Raw genomic sequence first — 27,619 nt, 5'->3', positions numbered from 1 at the left:
GCACAGCTTTCATGTTACCTCAGTATAATATATAACAACCAATCACAGCACAGCTTTCATGTTACCTCAGTATAATATATAACAACCAATCACAGCGCAGCTTTCATGTTACCTCAGTATAATATATAACAACCAATCACAGCACAGCTTTCATGTTACCTCAGTATAATATATAACAACCAATCACAGCGCAGCTTTCCTGTTACCTCAGTATAATATATAACAACCAATCACAGCGCAGCTTTCCTGTTACCTCAGTATAATATATAACAACCAATCACAGCGCAGCTTTCATGTTACCTCAGCAGTATAATATATCTAACAACCAATCACAGCACAGCTTTCATGTTACCTCAGTATAATATATAACAACCAATCACAGCGCAGCTTTCATGTTACCTCAGCAGTATAATATATATAACAACCAATCACAGCACAGCTTTCATGTTACCTCAGTATAATATATAACAACCAATCACAGCGCAGCTTTCATGTTACCTCAGTATAATATATAACAACCAATCACAGCGCAGCTTTCATGTAACCTAAGTATAATATATAACAACCAATCACAGTGCAGCTTTCATGTTACCTCAGTGGTATAATATATAACAACCAATCACAGCGCAGCTTTCCTGTTACCTCAGTATAATATATAACAACCAATCACAGCGCAGCTTTCCTGTTACCTCAGTATAATATATAACAACCAATCACAGCGCAGCTTTCATGTTACCTCAGCAGTATAATATATATAACAACCAATCACAGCGCAGCTTTCCTGTTACCTCAGTATAATATATAACAACCAATCACAGCGCAGCTTTCCTGTTACCTCAGTATAATATATAACAACCAATCACAGCGCAGCTTTCATGTTACCTCAGCAGTATAATATATATAACAACCAATCACAGCACAGCTTTCATGTTACCTCAGTATAATATATAACAACCAATCACAGCGCAGCTTTCATATTACCTCAGTATAATATATAACAACCAATCACAGCCCAGCTTTCATGTAACCTAAGTATAATATATAACAACCAATCACAGCGCAGCTTTCATGTTACCTCAGCAGTATAATATATATAACAACCAATCACAGCACAGCTTTCATGTTACCTCAGTATAATATATAACAACCAATCACAGCGCAGCTTTCATGTTACCTCAGTATAATATATAACAACCAATCACAGCGCAGCTTTCATGTAACCTAAGTATAATATATAACAACCAATCACAGTGCAGCTTTCATGTTACCTCAGTGGTATAATATATAACAACCAATCACAGCGCAGCTTTCCTGTTACCTCAGTATAATATATAACAACCAATCACAGCGCAGCTTTCCTGTTACCTCAGTATAATATATAACAACCAATCACAGCGCAGCTTTCATGTTACCTCAGCAGTATAATATATATAACAACCAATCACAGCGCAGCTTTCCTGTTACCTCAGTATAATATATAACAACCAATCACAGCGCAGCTTTCCTGTTACCTCAGTATAATATATAACAACCAATCACAGCGCAGCTTTCATGTTACCTCAGCAGTATAATATATATAACAACCAATCACAGCACAGCTTTCATGTTACCTCAGTATAATATATAACAACCAATCACAGCGCAGCTTTCATATTACCTCAGTATAATATATAACAACCAATCACAGCCCAGCTTTCATGTAACCTAAGTATAATATATAACAACCAATCACAGCGCAGCTTTCATGTTACCTCAGTGGTATAATATATAACAACCAATCACAGAGCAGCTTTCATGTTACCTCAGCAGTATAATATATAACACCCAATCACAGCGCAGCTTTCATGTTACCTCAGTGGTATAATATATAACAACCAATCACAGTGCAGCTTTCATGTTACCTCAGTATAATATATAACAACCAATCACAGCCCAGCTTTCATGTAACCTAAGTATAATATATAACACCCAATCACAGCGCAGCTTTCATGTTACCTCAGTGGTATAATATATAACAACCAATCACAGCGCAGCTTTCATGTTACCTCAGCAGTATATTATATAACAACCAATCACAGCGCAGCTTTCATGTTACCTCAGTATAATATATAACAACCAATCACAGTGCAGCTTTCATGTTACCTCAGTATAATATATAACAACCAATCACAGCCCAGCTTTCATGTAACCTAAGTATAATATATAACACCCAATCACAGCGCAGCTTTCATGTTACCTCAGTGGTATAATATATAAGAACCAATCACAGCACAGCTTTCATGTTACCTCAGTATAATATATAACAACCAATCACAGCGCAGCTTTCATGTTACCTCAGTATAATATATAACAACCAATCACAGCGCAGCTTTCATGTTACCTCAGTATAATATATAACAACCAATCACAGCACAGCTTTCATATTACCTCAGCGGTATAATATATAACAACCAATCACAGCGCAGCTTTCATGTTACCTCAGCAGTATATTATATAACAACCAATCACAGCGCAGCTTTCATGTTACCTCAGTATAATATATAACAACTAATCACAGCGCAGCTTTCATGTTACCTCAGCAGTATAATATATAACAACCAATCACAGCACAGCTTTCATGTTACCTCAGCAGTAAAATATATAAAACCAATCACAGCGCAGCTTTCATGTTACCTCAGCAGTATAATATATAACAACCAATCACAGCACAGCTTTCATGTTACCTCAGTATTATATATAACAACCAATCACAGCGCAGCTTTCATGTTACTTCAGTATAATATATAACAACCAATCACAGCACAGCTTTCATGTTACCTCAGCAGTATAATATATAACAACCAATCACAGCGCAGCTTTCATGTTACCTCAGCAGTATATTATATAACAACCAATCACAGCGCAGCTTTCATGTTACCTCAGTATAATATATAACAACCAATCACAGAGCAGCTTTCATGTTACCTAAGTATAATATATAACACCCAATCACAGCGCAGCTTTCATGTTACCTCAGTGGTATAATATATAACAACCAATCACAGTGCAGCTTTCATGTTACCTCAGTATAATATATAACAACCAATCACAGCCCAGCTTTCATGTAACCTAAGTATAATATATAACACCCAATCACAGCGCAGCTTTCATGTTACCTCAGTGGTATAATATATAACAACCAATCACAGCGCAGCTTTCATGTTACCTCAGCAGTATATTATATAACAACCAATCACAGCGCAGCTTTCATGTTACCTCAGTATAATATATAACAACCAATCACAGTGCAGCTTTCATGTTACCTCAGTATAATATATAACAACCAATCACAGCCCAGCTTTCATGTAACCTAAGTATAATATGTAACCTAAGTATAATATATAACACCCAATCACAGCGCAGCTTTCATGTTACCTCAGTGGTATAATATATAACAACCAATCACAGCACAGCTTTCATGTTACCTCAGTATAATATATAACAACCAATCACAGCGCAGCTTTCATGTTACCTCAGTATAATATATAACAACCAATCACAGCGCAGCTTTCATGTTACCTCAGCAGTATAATATATAACAACCAATCACAGCGCAGCTTTCATGTTACCTCAGTATAATATATAACAACCAATCACAGCACAGCTTTCATATTACCTCAGCGGTATAATATATAACAACCAATCACAGCGCAGCTCTCATGTTACCTCAGCAGTATATTATATAACAACCAATCACAGCACAGCTTTCATGTTACCTCAGTATAATATATAACAACTAATCACAGCGCAGCTTTCATGTTACCTCAGCAGTATAATATATAACAACCAATCACAGCGCAGCTCTCATGTTACCTCAGCGGTATAATATATAACAACCAATCACAGCACAGCTTTCATGTTACCTCAGCAGTATATTATATAACAACCAATCACAGCGCAGCTTTCATGTTACCTCAGCAGTATATTATATAACAACCAATCACAGCGCAGCTTTCATGTTACCTCAGTATAATATATAACAACTAATCACAGCACAGCTTTCATGTTACCTCAGTATAATATATAACAACCAATCACAGCGCAGCTTTCATGTTACCTCAGCAGTATAATATATAACAACCAATCACAGCACAGCTTTCATGTTACCTCAGTATAATATATACCAACCAATCACAGCACAGCTTTCATGTTACCTCAGCAGTATATTATATAACAACCAATCACAGCGCAGCTTTCATGTTACCTGAGCAGTATAATATATAACAACCAATCACAGCGCAGCTTTCATGTTACCTCAGCAGTATAATATATAACAACCAATCACAGCGCAGCTTTCATGTTACCTCAGTATAATATATAACAACTAATCACAGTGCAGCTTTCGTGTTACCTCAGCAGTATAATATATAACAACCAATCACAGCGCAGCTTTCATGTTACCTCAGCAGTATAATATATAACAACCAATCACAGCACAGCTTTCATGTTACCTCAGTATAATATATACCAACCAATCACAGCACAGCTTTCATGTTACCTCAGCAGTATATTATATAACAACCAATCACAGCGCAGCTTTCATGTTACCTGAGCAGTATAATATATAACAACCAATCACAGCGCAGCTTTCATGTTACCTCAGCAGTATAATATATAACAACCAATCACAGCGCAGCTTTCATGTTACCTCAGTATAATATATAACAACCAATCACAGCGCAGCTCTCATGTTACCTCAGTATAATATATAACAACCAATCACAACACAGCTTTCATGTTACCTCAGCAGTATAATATATAACAACCAATCACAGCGCAGCTTTCATGTTACCTCAGTATAATATATAACAACCAATCACAGAGCAGCTTTCATGTTACCTCAGTATAATATATAACAACCAATCACAGCACAGCTTTCATGTTACCTCAGTATAATATATAACAACCAATCACAGCACAGCTTTCATGTTACCTCAGTATAATATATAACAACCAATCACAGAGCAGCTTTCATGTTACCTCAGTATAATATATAACAACCAATCACAGAGCAGCTTTCATGTTACTTCAGTATAATATATAATAACCAATCAGGACAGCTTTCATGTTACCTCAGCAGTATAATATATAACAACCAATCACAGCGCAGCTTTCATGTTACCTCAGTATAATATATAACAACCAATCACAGAGCAGCTTTCATGTTACCTCAGCAATGTAATAAATAAAAAAATAAATCTTGGTATTTGTATAGCGCCAACTTATTACTCAGCGCTTTCAGGTAATTATTACTTAATTACCCCCCACCAAGCTGGGTTCTCATTTTACCGACCTCGGAAGGATGGAAGGCTGAGTCAACCTTGAGCGGCTACCTGACGCATGTGGGGATCGAACTTGCAACCTTATATAACACCCAATCACAGCACAGCTTTCATGTTAGCTCAGCAGTATAATATATAACACCCAATCACAGCACAGCTTTCATGTTAGCTCAGCAGTATAATATATAACAACCAATCACAGCGCAGCTCTTATATGAGTTTGGCGGTATAAGAAATGAAAGCTGCGCTGTGATTGGTTGTTATTAGAGATGAGCGAGTGTTGTCCTTAGCGAGTACCTGCCCGCTCGGAAGAAAAGATTCGGGTGCCGGCGGGGAGAGGCGGGGTAGAGCGGGGGGGGGGGGGGGGAGATCCCTCTCTCCGCTCCCCCCTGCTCACTCCCACAACTCACCGGTCCCCCGCGTCGGCACCCGAATCTTTTCTTCCGAGCGGGCAGGTACTCGCTAAGGACAACCCTCGCTCATCTCTAGTTCTATATTATATGTGATTACAGCGGCGGTCTGTGAGGTCTCGCTCTGTAATCCGCCAGTATTGCTCCTGCGGGTGATGATCGCTCAGCCAATCTCTCACCCATATCGTACAGATCTGCGGCTTCACCTCCGACAGACAGATCTACTGTTCTCTATCAAAGATGAATGGAGGACGCGCCGGCGCAGCAGTTAGTGGAGCCGCCAGCAGAGGGCAGCGGTAGGCCCCATCTGTGCTCTCCCTCACAGCCAGTGATGCAGCAGGGAGGAGAGCGGAGGGCTGGCCGGAGTGCAGCTCAGGGAGGGGACATGTGTGCTGGATGGAGTGAGGACGCAGGGATGTGGCACTTGCAGTAGTGGGGCTCGGGCACCGCAGCACTCCTCCGTCCGGCCGTGTGCTGCTTGGGCTTCAGCGCGGTGCAGACCTGTTGTGTGGCCCCAGGATCTGCTCGTCATCCCCGTCCGCCTGCAGGATGTCCTGACTGCTCCTTCCTCCGGAGTTCAGGAGTTGTCACCTCCTGGGCTCTAGACCATGAAAGCGGAGAGTGAAGCTGAGCTGAGCTGGAGCCTGCTCCGTGCACCTGGCCTGAGCCACAAGCCCTGTCTCCCTGCGAGGAAGAGAGCCATATCCACCATTGGGGTACGAGGCAGACCCCCCATGGCATGGAGCTGAGAGCCCCCACAAAGTGACTGAGCGACTCTCCTGCTAGAACCGTGGTCCCGAGCTCTGCCCATACTCTAGAACACTTCTCCAGGATAGTGTCCGGACATGGCAGCGCGGCGTCCGCTGTGAGTGCAGCAAGAAACTTGGACCCCGAGTATGGGGCCCCTGGTCCCACTGCTACTGGGGGCCCTGATTTGGGTCTGTGTCTGGACAGATGACCCCAGCAAAGTGATATCAGACCGGTATGCAGTCTACTGGAACAAGAGTAACCCCAGGTAAGAGGGCGAGGGGGGCTTCCCAAACTTTCTGCTCTGATGGAGTGTAGCCGGCGCTATGATACACCAGAGCCGCCGAGGCTGTCTGGTAAGTGTTTTACTACGAATGGAGTCTAGTAAGAAACTTCCATGTGCTTTGGGCTGAGTACCCATAGATTACCAGGACATTGCCCATGTAGGCACAACTACCCATGCCGCTGCACCCTGGAGGAATCCCCTCGCTGCTGCTTTGCATGCAGTCACCATCATTCCTCACGTACCATATATTCTGAAAGTGTTTTGTTTCCTTTCACTAATTAGCCACAAGTGAAGCGCGTCCGTCCCGCCACACATACCACTGCAGATGGAACCATAAGATACATTTGTTGCAATATTACCACTTTCTAGCCACGCCCCCTTTAAAGAAACAAAGGAAACTATTGGAGCCGTGGGTGCTGCAGGTTCTGACTTATGTTCTGCCTTGGACACAATGCGGTCCTATGTGAGCGGTCAGATGTGGCGGGAACACGGGGGTCGCGGTAGAAGTGTATGTGCTGCCCCACGACTGTCAGACAGGAGAAGCTGCCGGCCGTCCTCCACTGAGGGCTGCCACAAAACTTTCATCTAACTCACTCACCCCCTTCTTCCAGCATGAGCGCCCCTGTGAGGACGTCTCTGTGACGGGGGCTCCCTCTAAGCGTAGTTTAACCCGCGGTGGGTCTCCTCGCTGCAGAGGTTAGAAGTGACCCGTTCCACTGTTACCTTGCAGACCTTCTGCAGCGGCTCCTTCCAGGCACATCTTGAGATCCACGTTCCACGTGTTGCAGAAGCGACCTCAGTCAAACATCTGGAAGAGATTTTCTCCTGCAGAGGTTTACCTGCCGCTGTGAATGTGGCCAGGAGCTTTAGCTGTTCCTTCCAGTCTTCTGCCCCAACGTCTCACTGTGCCATGGTCAACTTGGGCAGACAAGCTGCTTTTTCCGAGCTCTTCCAGATGCTGCTTGCCAGAATCTCCAGGGACTTACGGCTTCTTCCCCTAATGCCCAGGATCATTATGTGCTACCAGTGCATGTCATGATCACAAATGGGCTCCCAAGAAAGTACCCAGCAGCCACTAGTAGCAAATGTCTGGTTAGACTTGGTGCCGTGCGTGGGACGGCTGGCACGCCAGTGCGAATTTTCTCTTATCGGTTAGCATGCATGGTGCGTACTATGTTGTATTGGTTGGCAAGCACAGTGCGTATTATGTTCAATTGGTTGGCATGCTTAGTGCATATTATGTAGTATTGGTTGGCATGAATCATGCTGGCATACGCCTTGTATTTTAGGAGTAGTTGGATGGGATGTTGAGTGAACATTACAGAGAATGGGCTGGCACACAAGAAGTGTATTGTATCAGCTCACTTGTCCAAGTAGGCAGGCATGCTTGGCATTAGCAGCATGCGGGTCAGCTCACACACATGCCCATGCTTATTTGGCTAATAGGGCAGTAGAAAATGGCGTAGTTGGACTAAGTATACGGCCTAGGCGGGTATTCAAGTACAGGTTTACACAGTTGCTGCATCTGCGTTTTTAACCCTTTGGTGACACTAGCCATTGTGGGCATATAGATCATACATGTAACATAGGTGAAGCTATGCGTGTAGTAGACGTTGCACACACATGCGTGTTTGTAGTTTAGTTTGACATTTTATCGATCATTCAAAGTGACTTCCTTTCCAAGGATCAGTAAAAAGTCCCATGACCGCTATATGTCCATTCCATGTAACAAGTGGGGGTTGCTCATGCATGCACGCTGCCGTATTTCTTGCATCCCCACTGATTTTTCTACATGCTTTCCTCCCCTTCATATCCATGTTCAGGTTATTTCCAGCCTTGGCTTCCTGGTAGACTGTGCCTGACATTGCCGCCCTGGCTTGTTGAGATATACTGATGTGAGAAGCCGTATACTAGCGAAGTTCTCCCCCTGACATGGGATACGTGGCTTGCAGTGATGGTTCTATGATCATTGCATGTGGGCTGTAGAATGCCTGGCACCGCCAATAGTAACTTGGTTGGCATGATCTTACTGTGACAGCCTGTATATGGACTGTGTACACATGGGTGGGTGTATATTTGTAATGCTATATAACCCCATCCTTCATATTGACACCTGGAGACCAGATGCTTGATGTTCCAACGAGACGTCTTGGTGGCTTTTTAAGTTCTTGATGGTATTTTCCTGATTTCTGTGACTGTATGAATTAATCTCCCCCTGCATTACCGGGATGCACATCTATCCGGCCTGAGCTGGCTTGGCATTCTTTAGTGTTGGACGCCGACCATGTTCGCTCACTTGGGTTCCCCTTGGGGCTGATGTCTACTTACCTGTCCTATTAGGGTATACCAGTAACGTTAGTATTATTACAGGAGCTGTATATGTAACATGGACCGCAGAGATATGACATGCTTTTAGGTACTCCGTGTAGATTTGACAAAGGTGGTGACTCCTTCGTTTCGCCCCGGATGAGTCATTCAGTAGCCATTGGCATGGCAGCATATGTATTAGGTGGCAGTTGGCGTGCGTCTATCATGCAGTTCCATCTCATGGACTTTCTTGTCATGTAGTAAATTAGGAGGTGTAGATTTGGCATGTCCATTCTGGTATTTCCCATGGCAGGTAATATTAGTGTCTGCCGCTGATGGACGGGTCAGACAATACATTAGGCTGTTACTAAATTGGTGGACAAGCCCTTCCAGTATGTTGTGTGGAACGGCCTTTCCCAGTGTGTAGTGCGGAGGCATGTCCCCTTTGTATCTTCGGGGCTGTCGGCTTGTACTTTGGCCTCCCTATATCTAAATTCATAGTCTTATTGTGTTGGTGAAATAAACCGATGCAGAATAAAGGCAGGAGCGGCCATGTTTTCAGCAGGGTGCGTGAGGACATGGAGCACCTCCAGAACGTGGCGTCTCCAGCATCCCACCAACCTGTCAGGAAGCCTTTTGGGCAATATTCGCAGAGGTGTTATCACTGCGCCCAGAGCTCACATCTGTCCACACAGGGCCACCTACATGTCCCAACAACACCTTAGGGCACCTTATAGCCCCATGCGTGCAACACAGAATGTGGCCGAAAGCCTGAAAATTCACTTCGGTGTCGCTGACTGATCCAGCTGTCAGCGCCAAACTTATATCATTGTGCTGAAAGGAAAAGTCCTCTGAGGATCTTCAGCAGAACTACATGCTGCTCACACGCAGAAGTCTGTAGACGTTGGGGCCCTTTAATCAGGTGTCAGGAATAACTGACTCAGTAGTCAGCGGCTGCTAGTCAGGGAGCTGTTCTATCAGTGACATTTTCAGTTTTTGGATATATAATTATAAAAAAAAGTAGGTAAACGATAAGAAAATGTTGGAAATGACATTTTTTTGAGAATCTTAATGTACTATCTCTGTCTGATATCCATCCATCCTCTCATCCATCCATCCATGCTCTTATCCATCCATCCATCCATCCATGCTCTTATCCATCCATCCATCCATCCATGCTCTTATCCATCCATCCATCCATCCATGCTCTTATCCATCCATCCATCCATCCATGCTCTTATCCATCCATCCATCCATCCATCCTCTCATCCATCCATTCATCCATCCTCTCATCCATCCATCCATCCTCTCATCCATCCATCCATCCTCTCATCCATCCATTCATCCTCTCATCCATCCATTCATCCATCCTCTCATCCATCCATTCATCCATCCATTCATCCATCCTCTTATCCATCCATCCATCCTCTCATCCATCCATCCATCCAACCATCCTCTCATTAATCCATCCATCCATCCTCTCATCCACCCACCTACCCGTGTTTCCCTGAAAATAAGACCGTGTGTTATATTAATTTTTGTTCAAAAAGGTTTAACTTTTTTACATGTATAGCTGCCTGGACACTACTTAAATTGACTTTTTTAATTAACTGTTAGCAGGGCTTAATTTTGGAGTAGGGCCTATATTTTAAGCATCCTCAAAAAGCCGGAAAAATCATTTGGATCCTCAAAAATTCTGGAAAATCATGCTATGTCTTATTTTCCGGGTATGTCTTATTTTCAGGGAAACAGGGTATGTAGATGCTGTAGTATTCTATCCACATACTTTTGAAACCTCCGTATTTCTGGCTGTTCTGCAGAGCTCTGGCCATTAGATTGACTTTCTGAAAGTTGCTGCTGCTGTCTAATTGTCTGGGCATTTTCTAGCCCCCTGGGCTCCCCATATGAGACCCTCGCTCGGTCCGACGCTCCAGCTTTCTTTGTCCCCTTGCTCTGCTGATTTCTTAGCATATGGATTTTATTAGATGCATTACTGCACATTTTTCGTCCCTTCTCCCCGTTTTGGTTTTCCGCCTGTGACTGTATTCTTGGCCTCAGATATTTCTTTTGTTCACTTAAATGCTCAACATATGTTCGACTCCTTAAAGGATCCCCGCTCGGCGCGGATCGCCAATATATATGTATTTTGTAGCTCAGCATTTCCCAACCCGTCCGGCTTCTTTCCAAGTGCTTCAGTTATTAAATGAGAAGGAGCAGAGAGGATTAGGCACCTCACCTAATTTAACGCTGATAGCGATCGGCGAGAATCGCGCTGCTTACTGACTCCGAGCGTCCGCACCAGTTTTAGGAAAAATCCAAGAAATCAAACAAAAAAAGAGAACATTTCATCCCGAACTGTAATGTTTTCTGTGGCTCTTCGGTACAATGGAGATTTTCATTGGAAAATTCTGCAAATTCTCTGCTATTCACCGCTGGGATCCAAGATGCAGCAGATCATCATCCTCATCATCATCATCATCCTCATCATCATTGGCAAAAATCTAGTGTTTACGAAAAAAGAAAAAATGTATCCAGTTTTGGTTCAGTGAGTCGTGTGGTGAAGCGGAAACAATGTATTTATTTCTGCACAACGTTTCTATAATGTGAGATGAAGCAGATCCATATATATATATACCGTGTTTCCCCAAAAATAGGACAGTGTCTTATATTAATTTTTGTTCAAAAAGGTTTAACTTTTTTACATGTATAGCTGCCTGGACACTATTTAAATTGGCTTTTTAAATTAACTGTTAGCAGACCTTAATTTTGGAGTAGGGCTTATGTTTCAAGGATCCTCAAAAAGCCTGAAAAATCATTTTGCATCCTCAAAAATTCTGGAAAATCATGCTATGTCTTATTTTCAGGGAAACAGGGTATATATATATATATATATTTGCTGTCCAAGGTTGATTTTCCTGTTTTTATGTCCTTTCTCTTTGCTCGTCCTTCTGTTCTTCTGTCTTTGCATTGAGGACAGTTTAATGATCACTGATATTTAGGCAGAGGTTCTCCTTCCCGAGTTGCTCAGTGAGCAGCAGATCGCCGTTCTGCTGATGAACTTCCATTTTCTTATCTCTTTCGTATTCTTTTATGTTCATGAAGTATTTTCACTAACGGTTCCGATCTCGGCAGCGTCCCTGTCCTGGGCCCTTGTGAAGCCGCTCACATGTTTTCTTCGTTCTATCGTGTTCTTTAATATGGAGCCGTAAAGGTTGGTTTTGGCCTCACAATCCAAACATTCCAAAAATGATTCTAAATATTAGATGATGGAAATAAAATGCTGCGGACCCTACAGATCCTGTATATAAATGCTCCATACATGGGCAGCGGTCATCTATGTGCTGCTCACTGACCTCATACAACACAGTACATTCATACTGTTCTTCATTCTTTATTCCTGTTAATGGAGGTTGCAATTCTCGGGGATTTATATTGATGTAACCATTAACTTTTTGGGAATTCCACTTATTTCTGAGAAGTCCTCTTTTTCTGTAATACAATCATTCAATTGGGGTTCATTTTCCAGAATTATTCGATAGGGCAATCAAGCATTTTTCTTTTTGGCATGACTTGTAAAGCAGTAAGCCCGCAGATGTAGATTCTTGATCGCAGATCCCCTTGTTTGGCACAGTCTAATATTGATGGAGGCTAGCTCAGATGTTTGGGGGTCATTATTTGGCCAGATCGGATATTTCTTGTTTTTGCTTTTTTTAGGCTTCCATTAGGATCTCTCGCTCATACGTTACGCATATTGTGAATGAAAGTTGTGTAAACTACCTACCGGTAGTTTACACAACTTTCATCTTGCGTGGAGCACACACATTATACTGATCTCCATCTTCACTTTTGTATGTATCAGAGAAGAAGTACTTGACCCACTCGTCTCAGGATGTCCGTTACAATTACCAGGGGACCTATGCATCAGTAAACCTCGAATCATGTGCGACTTGTGGAAATTATTTCATTCTTGGCTCATCAACATCTCTAACGAGATACTTCTAGAACGTCTCCAGTAGTATTTGTCTAGAATGAGACCTTCTTCTGTGTACCGCAGGTCTTGTTGTGGTGCATCAACAATAGGCTCTTCTGTCTATCTAAAGGTATGGCTGGGTCAGTGCATGGATTGGGGTCCGCTCCCGCCTACGTGCTCTCCATACACCGGCCAACTTAGTGAAGATACTAGTCTTCGGAACATATTTAAATATTTGGTGCTTTGGCTGGATCATCAGGTCATGTAGAGCGACGCTCCGTACGGCTTTGTCTCTGTTGTCAGCCTTCTTGTAGATTATGGGCATCGAAAATATTCCAAGCCATTTTGGATACAGTTGTTGTCGAGCGCCGAGCTCCCTGCATGAACACGAGATCCATTTTCATTCTCTTCGATAGACCAATATATATTACTCAAAATACAAGTTTTGGATGTTCGGATATGAAGGACAGTTAAAGAATACTTCCTGCGCTTTTTAACTTCCTTTGCAGATGTGGAGACATAAGAAGTGATGAAATAGAAGGGGGTCTCGGCTAGTGTGGGGGTGCTAGATTTGGTCATTGGACTTGGTAGCTCCTTGCTCATCACTCATGGACCCATGTCTGTGTTCAATGGGATTTAACTCATTGGAGCTTGCAGGGAAAAAAATGAAATTTGAGTCCATGATCTACTAGCGCTTATTCGCCAAGACCGTGTCCAGATATACAGGTATACTGACAAAAGTTGAAGAGAAAGGACATTTTGGGGTAACAGTGTGAATCCCCCCCGTCCATCAGATGCGGTATTTACCTGAGGGAGTCTCACATATCATGTCTTCCAGGTTCTTGTGCGACTGACACATGTAACGCAGGACGTCTGAAGGCACAACTCGCCCTCCATGTAGCACATGTGTGTTGTGGATGGGATAGCAGCCCCGTTGTATAACGTGAGCTTCAACCATAGACTGTTGTGGGTACAAATGCCACGTCTGAAGGAGTGATGGCACTACTTGTTCCTGGGCATACATCATCTGGAACACAAGTCACTATATGTATAATACTTACGGATGACAAGTGTTTTAGGACCCCTTGCCAACATTTTCCCTTACCCCACCATTTATATGTGTGTACCCCCAGCTGTACCATCCTGTGTATTCCACGGACAGCACACTGACCCATTATAGCCCAATTAGGCTGTTCACACCAATGGCCCGTGTGATAGAAATAGGTGCATGCCTTATTCCATGTGTAGGGCCCGTAGATATTGGACATCACTCAGTTGGGTGTCCGTGTCTCATGCGAGTTGCGCCCAAGTTTCTTGGATGTTAATCGCATACGGCCCATATTGTATGTAATCTCCATCTATTCATACATGGTATATACGCTGCAATGAATACTCCATGTATATCTAGGAAGGCTTTTACCCCTCGGCTGCACAGTGTCCTCTGCTGTTCTGTAGGGAGCGGCCATTACTCCATGGCTGAGGTTATATACAATGGGGTAATAACAACCTTTCGGCTCCTTTACTACCAAACTGCAGCACTCTGAAGAAGAGGTGATCTGCATGTACTGCATGTAAAGTGTGTATATATATATATATATATATATATATATATATATATATATAGTCATAGATCACATGGTGTGCGACCGGTTGGGATGTCTCACGGAGAGATCCGTGCTGCCATGTAATATATGTTCTATGTAGTCAGGCAATAAGGAAATCAGATCTTTGCTCCTCACAGGATTCGGATATTTCCAGTGACCGCAGCCGTAGATGTAACCCTTGCATGATCTCCAGCGGGGGGGAATTCTCCTATTTCTGCATCCCACCGTCTCAGTCACACTTTCTGGGATTTCTCTTGTTGTTCGATCTTCTCATTCATTCCATCCGTCTTCCTGCATTCATGATAGATTTTTGTGCTCACATTCCTATTTATTTCTTTTGGACTTCACGTTTACTTTTGCGCTGCCGCTGTGCGACTCGCTCACAATTTCTTCTTTTAATTACTACCCTGTTTCCCTGAAAATAAGACATAGCGTGATTTTCCAGAATTTTTGAGGATGCAAAATGATTTTTCAGGCTTTTTGAGGAGGCTTGAAATATAAGCCCTACTCCAAAATTAAGCCCTGCTAACAGTTAATTAAAAAAGTCAATTTAAATAGTGTCCAGGCAGCTATACATGTAAAAAAGGTAAACCTCTTTGAACAAAAATTAATATAAGACACTTGTCTTATTTTCGTGGTATTCACTCCCTTCTCTCGCCATGGAGCAATATGAAAATTGGTTGAAGATCTCTAGTCAGTGTTTTTTAGTTAGTTTACATAGATGGCATTTTTAGGAAAAATCTTGCGTTCTTCGAGGTGTTTTTTACTGGCATTTTTTTAACTTTTTTTCAGCAAAAAGTAGCATGGAGAGTTTTTTGTGGCATATTTACTTCTTTGGATGCGTTTTGGGGTTCATAATGTTTTTGTTTTTCACATCTTTTCCTATAAACTTATAGTGCAAAATAATGCCCCCCCCCCCCCATCTATAGGAAAACACACAAAATTTATGATACTTTTTACAAGCGGCTTACTTTGTGGAATGATGTCCTACGGCCTCCTTTCATACGGAATGATTATCATACAAGTAATGAATGAAGGATAATGGTTCAATGTGAACACGGCCCACGACTGAATGATGAGCAGTAATTTGTGTGCTTGTCGCTCATTCTTCATTCTATGCAGCCATAAAAATCCTCATTTGCCGTCGTTTGTGTGAAAGTCGATGGGTGAGTCGTTGGCCGACTCCCTGAGGGACCAATGATGGACTGAGACCGCTTTGATGAAAACATGCAGAAACCATATCAATTCTTATCTGCACATGTGAATGATTTGTAAACAGACGAGGCGGCCATCATTCCATCATTCCATCATTCCATCATTCCCACCATATATTGCTCTGTGGACCCCAACCAGTCCGACTCACTAGAAGGATTCCGGTTATTTCTAGAAGCTCTTTGCACTTTCCGAGGTTTCGGCCATAATTTAGTAAGTCACTGCTTGGATATCATTCGTGTTCCTGACTCGCCCCAATGCGAAGAACGTCCCGGGCTGTAGGAAGATACTGCGAAGCTCCGGCCCTAATTAACATACTTAAACAATTGGAGGTGACCGGCCAACAAGTAATTCTGTAAATCAGTAAGGGCCAAGAGTTGTGTAAGCGGTGCGGTCAGGAGGTAGCGGTCTGATACGGCGGCTACAATTAGAGGAGAGGGCGATTCTGATCAAATAGACTATATATGGGTGTAATGGCCTGCTGGAACGGCGTCCATCATTGGTGAGCGACGTGCGAGCAGCAGAAACAATGGTGACATTTCGGTCTGGAGATGCGTTTTCGGGTCCCTCGTGTGTTTTCTGACATTTGGGCTTATCTCCTAATGCATCAGCTGGATTTGGAAGCCACACACACCAGACAATTAGTTGCTAGCTTGCCCTGTAACCCCACAATAGTCGCACTCTCTAATTTGCTCTTTCTCTCCCTCTGTAGATCTGTTGTCTTTGTAGCGGCGCACACTTCTCTTTGATCCGCTGCCAGCGTTATTTGCTCTCAGCTTCAGTATAGGAAGTTGTCAATCATGTTCCTCCAGTAGGAAGATTCTCTCACATCACACCTGGGGGGGACATGACGAAAATGGGAAAAATAATACTAGAAGTGCCAGGATGGAGAATCTGCTACATGTTGTTGGCGGTCTGCATTCTGATGCCCCCCGCTGAGACTGACTGAAGTGGAAGGGAATCTGAGGAAGGTAAATGTGCCGTCTGTAAGGAGAGCTTTTATTAAAATGTGCGCATCCTTCCCGGATTTCACGTTGATTCTGGATAAACGCCTCAAAACTACAAATTGGGCACATTTTTATCCAAAAATATTTTTGATGAAAAAGGTAGAATTAAAGCTCCCAAATCCTCGGCCCCGCGGCTTCTCCTCCGCCGTTCTATTCAGTCTAGCGGCGATGCTTCCCCTGCAGGTACTGAAGAGCTTAGGGGAGGGGTAGGATAGGGGCGAGCTAAAGCACTTATAGCCTGGGAAGTGGAAATAGTCCACAACAAGCCTGGAAGTCCATCAGAGGCCAAGGAGGGTTTGGGGATGTCATTGGGCTTAGATCACATCCAGCTCTGGGAGGAACGGAAGATCCTTGTGTGTATTTATGGATTTGTGTCCAGTAGTGGCTACAATGTAACAATGGATGTACGGCCGGAGGTGTCACACAAGCCGCGCCGCTACCTGCACATAAAGCCTAGAGGATTTACCGGAAATATACTTCCAAAATTTGGGAATATGTTGGTGCTCCATAAATAAGAGGGACTGTTAGAATTATTATTAACCCCTGCTTGTCTCCATAGTTCTGAGCACAGATTGTCGGGACGTAGCAGCTTTGTTCTTGTCCTTCCTAAACAAACACCAATTTTAGAGCTTTATTTAAACATGATTTCATTATTTTGAATCATTTTTGTGAAAGTTCTCCAAAATACCAGCGGGCATGTATATATGTATACGGCTGTGTATATAGTTATATCAACCCCAATACACAGAGAAGGAATATATTTAAAACTTCTTTATCTACCAATCATATTAAAATATCACTATGTAAAATGTATAATAAGTTTCACATGAGAGCGCAGCCGTCCACAGCGGGTCCGTCAGCAGTCAGATCAGCATCAGTATAATGGGGGATGTCCCATGTGTGTTACAATGTATAACCGGCATCACTATACGTTACTAGCGGTTACATGTGACCATGCAGAATAAATGAGCGTACGGCTGCCATATAGAGCACAGACCTACGGTAGGTGCACCCCCGAGGTGTACAGTGATATGATGCCGGTTATACATTGTAACACACATGGGACATCCCCCATTATACTGATGCAGATCTGACTGCTGACGGACCCGCTGTGGACGGCTGCGCTCTCCTGTGAAACTTATTATACATTTTACATAGTGATATTTCTATATGATTGGTAGATAAAGAAGTTTTTAAATATATTCCTTCTCTGTGTATTGAGACTTTTTGGGGTTGATTTTGGTGTAAGTGCCATAAATGGCGCATGGTACCGCTCCGGAGGCTCAGCGTCGCCTTTGTCAGGATAGTTTACAAATTTGCTATCCGTTTTTGTGCATAAATGGTCCACAGAACGCTCCCAGCCACGGGGCCGACCGGGCAGCCAGGAACGGGAACCAATGATTTGCTGAAAAAGGACAAGTTACAGAATAATGGAGGCCGGCTCACACTGAGCAATTATTGTGTAATCTGTTCATTTCTGACTAGTTGTGAGAATTACTGGTGTAAAAGATGAACCACAAAGGCTGGAATGTTTGTGTATTGTTGATCCTGATCCTGCATGTGAATTCTGGCCATCGGCAGTAGTATCGGTGACCGTCCCCTCTCCGGTAGCCGACACATGGCGGTCGGTACTGCTGGGTAACGGTGACGCTGGCCGCCGGGGAAGTCCTCCCGGATTGTTCCCATGGGAAGGTCCATCAGACGCTCCGGATGGGGTCTGCAGCCACTAGTTGGTTGCCGGGGTTGTTCTTGGGTATAGCTGCTGACTTCCAGACATGCTGGAGGTTTTGGGCTCCTTCACTATCATGCTGGAGAGTTGGCCTTGTTTCACACTGATCCAAAATGGGAAAACCTCTGTTCTTTCTCCTGGCCCGTTGTGTTCTCTGCTCAGCATCATATCCCGAGCGATCCGGCCGTATAAGTGGATTGTGAAGATTGATGCCGATTTCCTCCCAGCACAACATATTGTGGAGACGTCCCCCAGGAGGCGGCAGGCCCTAGACTTACTGTAAGGAGTTCTCTGCTCACATGCAGAAGGCTGGAGACGTTGGGGCCCTTTAATCAGGCGACAGGAAAGAACGGCTCCGTAGGAAGTGGCTGCTGGTCAGAGATGTTCTATCAATGAAATGTTTAGGTTTTGGATATATAATTATAAAAAGTAGGTAAATGATAAGGAAATGTGGGAAAGGACATTTCTGGAGAATTACAAAAGTAGTATCTCTGTCTCTATCTATCTATCTCATATCTATCTATCTATCTCTCCATCTATCCATCTATCTATCTGTCTATCTCTCTCATATCTATCTATCTATCTATCTATCTATCTATCTATCTATCTATCTATCTATCTATCTATCTATCTATCTCCTATCTCTCCATCTATCCATCTATCTATCTGTCTATCTCTCTCATATCTGTCTGTCTGTCTGGCTATCTGTCTATCTCTCTCATATCTGTCTGTCTGGCTATCTGTCTATCTCTCCATATATCTATCTATCTATCTATCTGTCTATCTCCTATCTGTCTATCTCATATCTATCCATCTATCTATCTGTCTATCTCTCTCATATCTATCTCTCTCTCTCTCTCTGTCTATCTATCTATCTATCTCCTATCTGTCTATCTGTCTGTCTGTCTATCTATCTGTCTATCTCTCTCATATCTGTCTGTCTATCTCTCTCATATCTCTCTGATATCTATCTATCTGTCTATCTCTCTGATCTCTCTCTCTCTCTCTCTCTCTCTCTCTCTCTCTCATATCTGTCTGTCTATCTATCTGATATCTATCTATCTGATATCTATCTATCTGTCTCTCTCCCATATCTGTCTATCTCTCTCATATCTATCTGTCTATCTATCTATCTCTCTCCTATCTATCTGTGTGTCTGTCTGTCTATCTATCTCTCTCCTATCTATCTGTGTGTCTGTCTGTCTATCTATCTCTCTCCTATCTATCTGTGTGTCTGTCTGTCTATCTATCTCTCTCCTATCTATCTGTGTGTCTGTCTGTCTATTTGATCAAACAGTAGACTGCATTGAGTGTAAGCCATAGAGGAAGGATGGATTGCAATGAAGCCTAGTAGACTTTTTGACCAAGTAGTTGCCCCATGACGCTCCAGATGGCTAGTGTAACGTGGCTACTTTCGTCAGCCTCCAGCTAGCCTCCAGACAAAGAAGATGGAAGGAATCGAACTGATTGAGTTTTCCACATGGCACAGGTTTTCATATTTGAGCAAAGATTACTTTTAGTTGGCTCAAGCTCCTTGGACTTTGTAGGGAAGACACTTGAACATTCTTCGATCATTACGCTGTAGGATTCCGCTTGCATTGTGATGGACCCCGAACAGATCCGCTTACTGTCACTTTGGTGTCTGTTTGAAAAGGATTTCCTCCGTTTTCGTTATATTCAGGTCGACTATCATATTTTATATTTCAAATCTAACTGAAAAGAATGATGGCGTCTGTCACTAAAGCTTCTGTTTGGGGTTTCTGTCACAATGCGGTTTATGACACTTAAGGGGGAACTGCCAGACAGTGAGTAGAAAACCGCCGTGTAAACGCTCCTTTATTCTTAACTGTGAAGACACTTAGAGGTAATCTACTAATGCCAGCCTTTGCGACGATCAGTATGATTTTCCCCGTCCCGCGATGCGCTGAATACATGAAGAGGGGCTCCGTGATCGTCTGTAGACATTTCTGCCAGCTCCGACCTTGCGCACATTTCTGGTGTAAGTTCTAGATAAATCTTTCGGTCTTGGGAGGCCCCGCCCTCCCCAGAAAAGCCAGCCCAATAAAAAAATTAGTGCCAGGACCTGCGAAAAAAAGTAAAAAAAACATTGCCCAAATACGCTTTTTACATCTGAGAGTTGCATAAGACGTTTTGTCAATTTGGCCGCAGTTCTATCGTAGTTCCTCATCCCTTGTCATATTTATCTGCCACACTTATGATGGATTGAGACGAAGGCCGTGCGCAGAGCGCAATTTATCAAAGCGATTCGGCCAGCCGAGTGTAAAAAACAGAAAAGTCACTAATTTGAGCTCGTACTACTTTTGTGCCAACATTTGTGACTTTATTATTGTACAATGTGCCACTCTTCAGCCCGTAACAGGAGGGGCCTCGTCTCCGTAGCCTAAAAGATGGGGTATAATTAACAGCAGAGAATGCCCGTCTTAACCCTTTCCAATCCAATTTGTATCCTGGTTTTCCTAGGGGGCTTACTCTTTTCCTGCCGTTATACAATGGCGCTACCTGCTGGCTAAAGCCAGTACTGCATGAGGTAACACGTTGGCTAGGCTCCGACAGCAGAGAGGCTGGCAATATACAGTAAGAGAACCCCAACGGACGTCTTCCAACATCGGAGCTGTACAGCCTTAAAACATAATGTCTTCAGAGGTCAGACAGTGGATTGGAAAGGGTTAACCCCTTTTCACCCCAGGTATGTCCTGACCGCCCAGGGCTTGTATGGAGTGGATTCGGGAGCGCTTATAGCGGCTGTTAATCCTTTAAATGCTCCAAGCTGTATTTGGGGGTTCCAAATGGCCACCCCATGATGAGATTGTGAGGTGCTTTGGTTGCCATGGCAGCCTGGGGCCTTCTGACTGATTGTTTATCAAGGCATGCCTATGGTGTGTCTTCAGACTGCCTGTCAGAACGCTGTATAATGCAATACTATGGGATCGGTGAAAATGGAGAAATCAGGAAAAACGGTTTATTATTAGAAAACATAAACGGTAATAAAAATTAAAGCCAAACCCTTTTCCCATATTTATTATCCCATTATTTGGTGTCGCCGCATCCGCTGAAGTCCAATCTATCAAAGTAACGCATCATTTGTTCCGCTTAATGAATGTTATCAGAAAGAAGAGTTGCTGTTTTTTGGTCATCCCGTCTCCATGAAAAAAATGTAATAAAAAAGGGATCAAAAAGTCCCGTGTTTCTCCAAAATGGCGCCGATCCTGCAGGATGTCAATGCAAAAATAAAAAAAAGTTGTTACCGTCAGCAGACGGCAGCAAAAATGGTTTTATTCCAAAAATATTTTATTTTTTTAAAAGTAGTACAGCAAAAAAAAAATATATAAATTTGGTATCGTAGTAACTGTACCGACCCGCAGAATAAGGTGAGCAGGACAGTTTTGCCTAAAAACAAGATAGTGGAAATGCTTTTTTTTTTTATTACATCCAACTTAGAAATTTTGTAAAAGTTTTTTTAGTACATTATATGATACCTTAAATAGTAGCATTAAAAAATACAACTCGTCCCGCAAACAACAACCCGCAGACGGCTGCATCTATGGAGAACTAAAAGAAGTAGGATTTTTTTCAATGTGGGGACGGAAAAGCAAAAATGGATTAAATAAAAAAAAAGGTGCGTCATTAAGGGGTTAATGATTTTGGGCCGAAGTATTTCTGATGGCTGACCCCCTTAATTGTAGACAAAAATGGATCCTGATTTAAGACCCCAGTTAGAATATTGTGCCTTTTTTTTGTAGCGGGGATCACCGATCGTAGCGGGTGACTGCGGCAGGTAAGCAGATGTTCGCTTTCATCACTGACTCGCACTAAAGTGATCAAAGATGGTTCCTGACAGGTTGATGGGAGTCGGAGCGCAGCGTGGCTGCTGGAAAGGTTTCTACTAAAATGTGCTAGTTTTGGTAATTTGTACTAATAAAACGTTCATAAATATCACCGTTTGTGCCACCTATGGGGCCACGTCTGAAAGAAAAGTGACAATTGTCAACCATGTAAAAGGAAGGACAGCAGCACTCGCCTTCTTAACCCTTACTGGGGTATTGGATGCACGCCCCGCTAGGACTGGACCGGGAAAAGCAGCAGGGCAGGACAGCAAAGTCTGGGGCAAAAATAGTGTTATGACATCCAGAGATGGAGCTTTAGTCCTCAAATATGGTAAAAAGCAGCGAGGTTTCTGCTACCACTGTCATGGCAGAGCTCTGGGTGCCACGCATGGCTAAGACTGCTGGGATAAAACAATATATCTGGGTAGGTTCACAGTGCCCTGCTAGTGACTGGTCATTGGTCCTCCAGCAGCCCCCGCGTTCTTCTAGTACTTCGGTTGTACTTTGTTCCGACCAGCACACATCACTCGGTGCGGAGCGGTCAGACCTTGTTCACCAGCAGACCTTTCTCAGGCCTCTTGAGGTTCTTTGTGAATAAAACCTTCCCAACCTCCATACAAATCCACATTCCCCGTCTGTGAAGTATTTTATTTGATAAAATTTGGGAGACATTGAAATTCTCCCCTTCTAAAGTCTGGTGGTCGCAGAAAACAATGGCGCGTCTTCTAAATAGCGCGTCTTTTACTTGTTGCTGGCCTGACCCGCATCTCTCGGTATAAAAGGCCGTTCTTTATCCTTAAGTGTTGGGAATGTCCATTTAGGCTGCTCTGTGTAGGCTTGTTCATGATTGCTAATCATCCCTTAATGAGGTTTCCTGCTAAGCTGGATCTCAAGTGATACACAAGTAAGGAGTAGAATAGAGCCGGCTCTCGGCCGTAAGATGCACGGCTCTATTGGAGGGACGCAATGAATGGACTCGCCTGCACAGATGAGAGGCCACAAGATGTACGCAGATAATACAGAAGAGTGAACTGCATTACTGTATGACTCCGTAATAATGGCGTATGACGGTAGTGCCAGCGTGATCAGCAGCCGTCTATAGGGGGCAGAATCATTGCCAGGACTCATTGAGGGAGTTTACACTCCCGGCATGGCAACATTCATATGTACTGGTAGTCCGCAGCACAAACCATGCTAACAGGGCGTGTTTAAAGCTGCAGCGAGCGCCAGTCCATTCAGACATCTTGATGGTTTTGTACAGCCAGCCTCCGTATCCGGGATTGATCCACAGCGCAACATCTTAGCATACATGTGTGTGATGGAGGAAAGGGATGACGTGGCACTTATAAGAGGGGACAGCAGCCCGTGGCACTGCCACCTGGAGCCACCTTTCTGTAGTTAAAAGCTATGCTTTAAGTAGTCCTTTCCTAAAATAAAAGTGATTTTCATATCCGCTAGCTGGACCTACCTGGGTTGGTTGGTGTCCTCTATAAGGACCCTGCACTGAATTGCCGGCTCCATTGAATCCAATGGGCTAACATCGTTCTTCTCTGCCACAGCTGTTACAGCTATGGCAGAGGAGAACGATCTTTATGCTGACATATTTTTATTTTTTTATTTTTACACATTTTAGGATTATTTTCAGGTAAGGGCTTATATTTTTAAGCCCTTCCCGAAAATTCATCCTGAGATCGCCGGCAGCCCATTGCTTTCAATGGAGCCGGCTGTATTGCCGGCTCCATTGAATTCAATGGTCAGTGCTCGTTTAATCGAGACGAGTACCGCGTGGTGCTCGTCTCTAGTAACGAGCATCTCGAGCACCCTAATACTCGAACGAGCATCAAGCTCGGACGAGTACGCTCGCTCATCTCTAATGATAATCATTCTATGTAAAAGGGCCCGCTCTGCCAGGCACTGCCTCCGCACAGCTCTGCCGTGGAGCATGGTCTGCGTTGTAGGTGGCCGTCCTTGTATGGACGGTTGTTGCTGGTCATCATTGCAGATGCAAACTCAGCAATAATTAAACAGGTTGATGAGAACTTCATGTGAGAAGAAAACTGCGGTTCACTTTAATCTATTAGTTTTTTATAAGATGAGATGCTCCTTACCTTCTTGCTGTGAGGAGTGCAGAGCGGACCCCTGCGGACCCCTTAGAACGAGTGTGCAAGGATCTCCCATATAAATAGTACAATGACGGATCTCTGCGGCTCCTTGTTCTGCAGCATGTGACACCCTGGCGCCGTGGTTTGACTCTTCAGACGTGACACATGCGTGTATTCCAATACCAGCAGGATGGGCACATTCATTCTGTCTGCCATCCTAATGGTAAGGAGCTCTGCGGGCCGGGTTTCCCGCTATGCCGGCACATAATGTCCTGGACGGCTCCATCCCATCTGCATCTTCCGTGACATCGGTGCAGGCCGCGCTACTATTTTCTGCGTGTTTTGTGTTTGGCAAAATGAAATCTCATCCAAGTTACTATTTATATTGTAATTACCGATTTCTCTTATTTCAGGGCTGGGGGGAGATTCTCTTTTGTCTACTCTTAACGAACCCTAAAATACTGATATCGGCTTCATTGTAATAACAATTATTCCCCCCAAAAATGGAATTATGTTAAAAATGAAAGAGCTGAAGAGCTGCGTAACCTTTAATTTATGTCCTATTATTCTATTAATTAAACGTAGTTCAACCAGTGTGTTATTGGGGGATCAGCGTTGGCCGGGGGTACTGAACGTACTTGGATGCCACTCTAGCCACATTCCATTGGGCAGGGAGTCTGTCCCTGCAATGTAGTGGGGTCCCTTATCGTGCATTGGCGGGGGGGGGGGGGGGGGGTAGCTGCCCATGGACAGACGTGGGCTCTGCTGTGCCAATGGTGAAATGTAGCAGTACTTGGTTTCTGTTGGCACCGCAGGAAGGAAGATCATTTTTCAAGTTAAACATTCTATTGCAAATCCTTCTTATTCTGCAAATCCCGTACCGCAGCGGAACCGTCACATTCCGGACCAGTAGGTGAAATCTCTACAAGCTACACATCATTGTGCTGGCATGGGCACTTGTTATCGGGGCATCACTTACAGTAGCTTGTGAAAGGGACCTTAGATATGGTGAAGTATAGGAATGACCCTGTTGGCACAATGTTGTCCATTTCGGGGTCATTGGAGGTTGAGCGTGGTCTTGTATGGCTGCCCCTAGGAAAGTCTTTCCTGATCTCACAGGACAGGATGGGGTCTCTTCTTCAACTCCGCACCCAGAAAAGTAAAAACTATGCCAGAAGAACAGGGGCAAAAATATGTTTATTAATTCTTCAAATACCTGTCGAAATGGTTAAAAACAGAAAAGGTGGGTGAGCCGGACAGTAGCAAAAAGAGGGATGACGAACTCTGTTATACATGACCACCAATTCTAGGCACAATATACGCCGTGTGGACAAAAGGATTTGGGCGCGGCATGTTTTTCACAAAAAGTACTATATTGGATGGATGAATACTTATTACAAAATGGGCAGCTTGTTGTTTTCCCCATGCCCTTCCCAGCATACCGTGCGGCAAACTCAGGATTTGCATATTTGCTGATTGTCTGCAGGGTCCATATTTCATGAATATCAGCTCCTAGTAAGAAGAACCTCAAATCTAGAAGTGACAACAAAGAAGAGTCTGGAATAAGTGCTGATGGTAAACCCAACATTCAGAATGGGGACTTTCATTGGTCTTGTCCTTTCCTTGGGTTTACACATGCGGTTTATGCACAGAATCCATATACACAAGCCTTTACAAAAAGATCGTAGCTTCACAGAACCGCAATCTCATCCAACGTAGATGATGTTTTTGTTAAATCCAACCATTCATGTCCTTATTGTGGCCTCGCTGGGGGCAGCATACAGTAGTACCAGATGTCACTTATGGGGTCATTTGTAGCAGACTTTAAGAACTTACAGCTTGTTCCTGCAGCTTCCAGCAAAAGGGGAGTCCCGCTTATTCTTGGGTAGCTGCTAGCCGCGCCCACCCTCAGTGATTGGCAGCTTTCTGGCTATCATACTGAGGAAACTGTCAATCAGGGCAGGCGGAGCAACAGCTCATGAATAAACTGGACTCCTCTGTTACTGGAAGTTGCAGAGACGTACGGGGACAAGTGTTGCACGTTACCCCACAAGTGACGGACCACTGGTAACAGCATGCCCATCACTACTTTATGCTGCACTCATTGAGAGCAACTTCAATAATGTGACAGGTTCCCTTTAAGGATAATGCCAATACACTATATTCTAGAATTTTACAACATGCACTTATTAGAATCATACATATTTGACTTGTGGATCCACCTGTATGAGACTGCTCTATGGGGCAATGAAGCCTCTATGGTACCTCCATACTGTGGTATCTGTCACATTTTGTACGTGTGCCGTGGCATGATGCTTCATTGCGTGACACATTTATGGACTCGTGATGCAGAATATTTCTTCAAAATTCTTCAAGACACAGAAAATCCACATAAATACAGATGAGTTCTGCAGCAGCAGATTAGGCTGCATCTGTATTCTGCACATGGGAACGGTCCCATAGAGTACACCCCCCATAGAGTACACCCCCCATAGAGTACACCCCCCATAGAGTACACCCCCCATAGAGTACACCCCCCATAGAGTACACCCCCCATAGAGTACACCCCCCATAGAGTACACCCCCATAGAGTACACCCCCATAGAGTACACCCCCCATAGAGTACACCCCCCATAGAGTACACCCCCCATAGAGTACACCCCCCATAGAGTACACCCCCCATAGAGTACACCCCCCATAGAGTACACCGGAGCTTGTTGTGCAGCGACCGATGGTTGTGCGATTTTATGGGACATAAGGAGCTCCAGGGCCGCCGTGCCCTATAGGCTCCCTCTGCCATGTACATAAAGTAATAAGTGCTTACTAAAGTTTTAACGACAACAGTTTAGCACCGTTTTAGACCAGCTGCACGCGACCGGGTCGGACCCCAGATATGGGATCCCGCACCAGAATCCGATCCTGTGCCCAGCTAGTGACCCCGCAATTCAAACCCTGTCATGTGTAGGCGGCCTTAGTCAGTAGAGCAAAATGTGATTGTTCTCAGCAAGAGAAGCCAAGTCAACTCGTAGATATGAGACCTTTTAACCCCTTCATGACGCGGGCCTTTTTTTTTTCATTT

General features: G+C 43.8%; 1 protein-coding gene across 1 annotated transcript in view; it reads left to right on the top strand.

Moving 5' to 3' along the window:
• Positions 1-6,123: 6,123 nt before the first annotated feature.
• EFNA2 (ephrin A2) overlaps positions 6,124-27,619 on the top strand; it is a 229,709-nt gene continuing 208,213 nt past the window's right edge. The window contains exon 1 of the mRNA XM_066604718.1: positions 6,124-6,746. Coding sequence (XP_066460815.1) covers positions 6,628-6,746 — 119 coding nt within the window. The 5' untranslated portion in view covers positions 6,124-6,627. The remainder of the gene's footprint in view (positions 6,747-27,619) is intronic.

The sequence above is a fragment of the Eleutherodactylus coqui genome, chromosome 5 (assembly GCF_035609145.1).
Source record: "Eleutherodactylus coqui strain aEleCoq1 chromosome 5, aEleCoq1.hap1, whole genome shotgun sequence".
Taxonomy (NCBI): Eukaryota; Metazoa; Chordata; class Amphibia; order Anura; family Eleutherodactylidae; genus Eleutherodactylus; species Eleutherodactylus coqui.
Note: the sequence above shows the minus strand (reverse complement) of the source record. Positions and strands in the feature narration are given on the sequence as shown.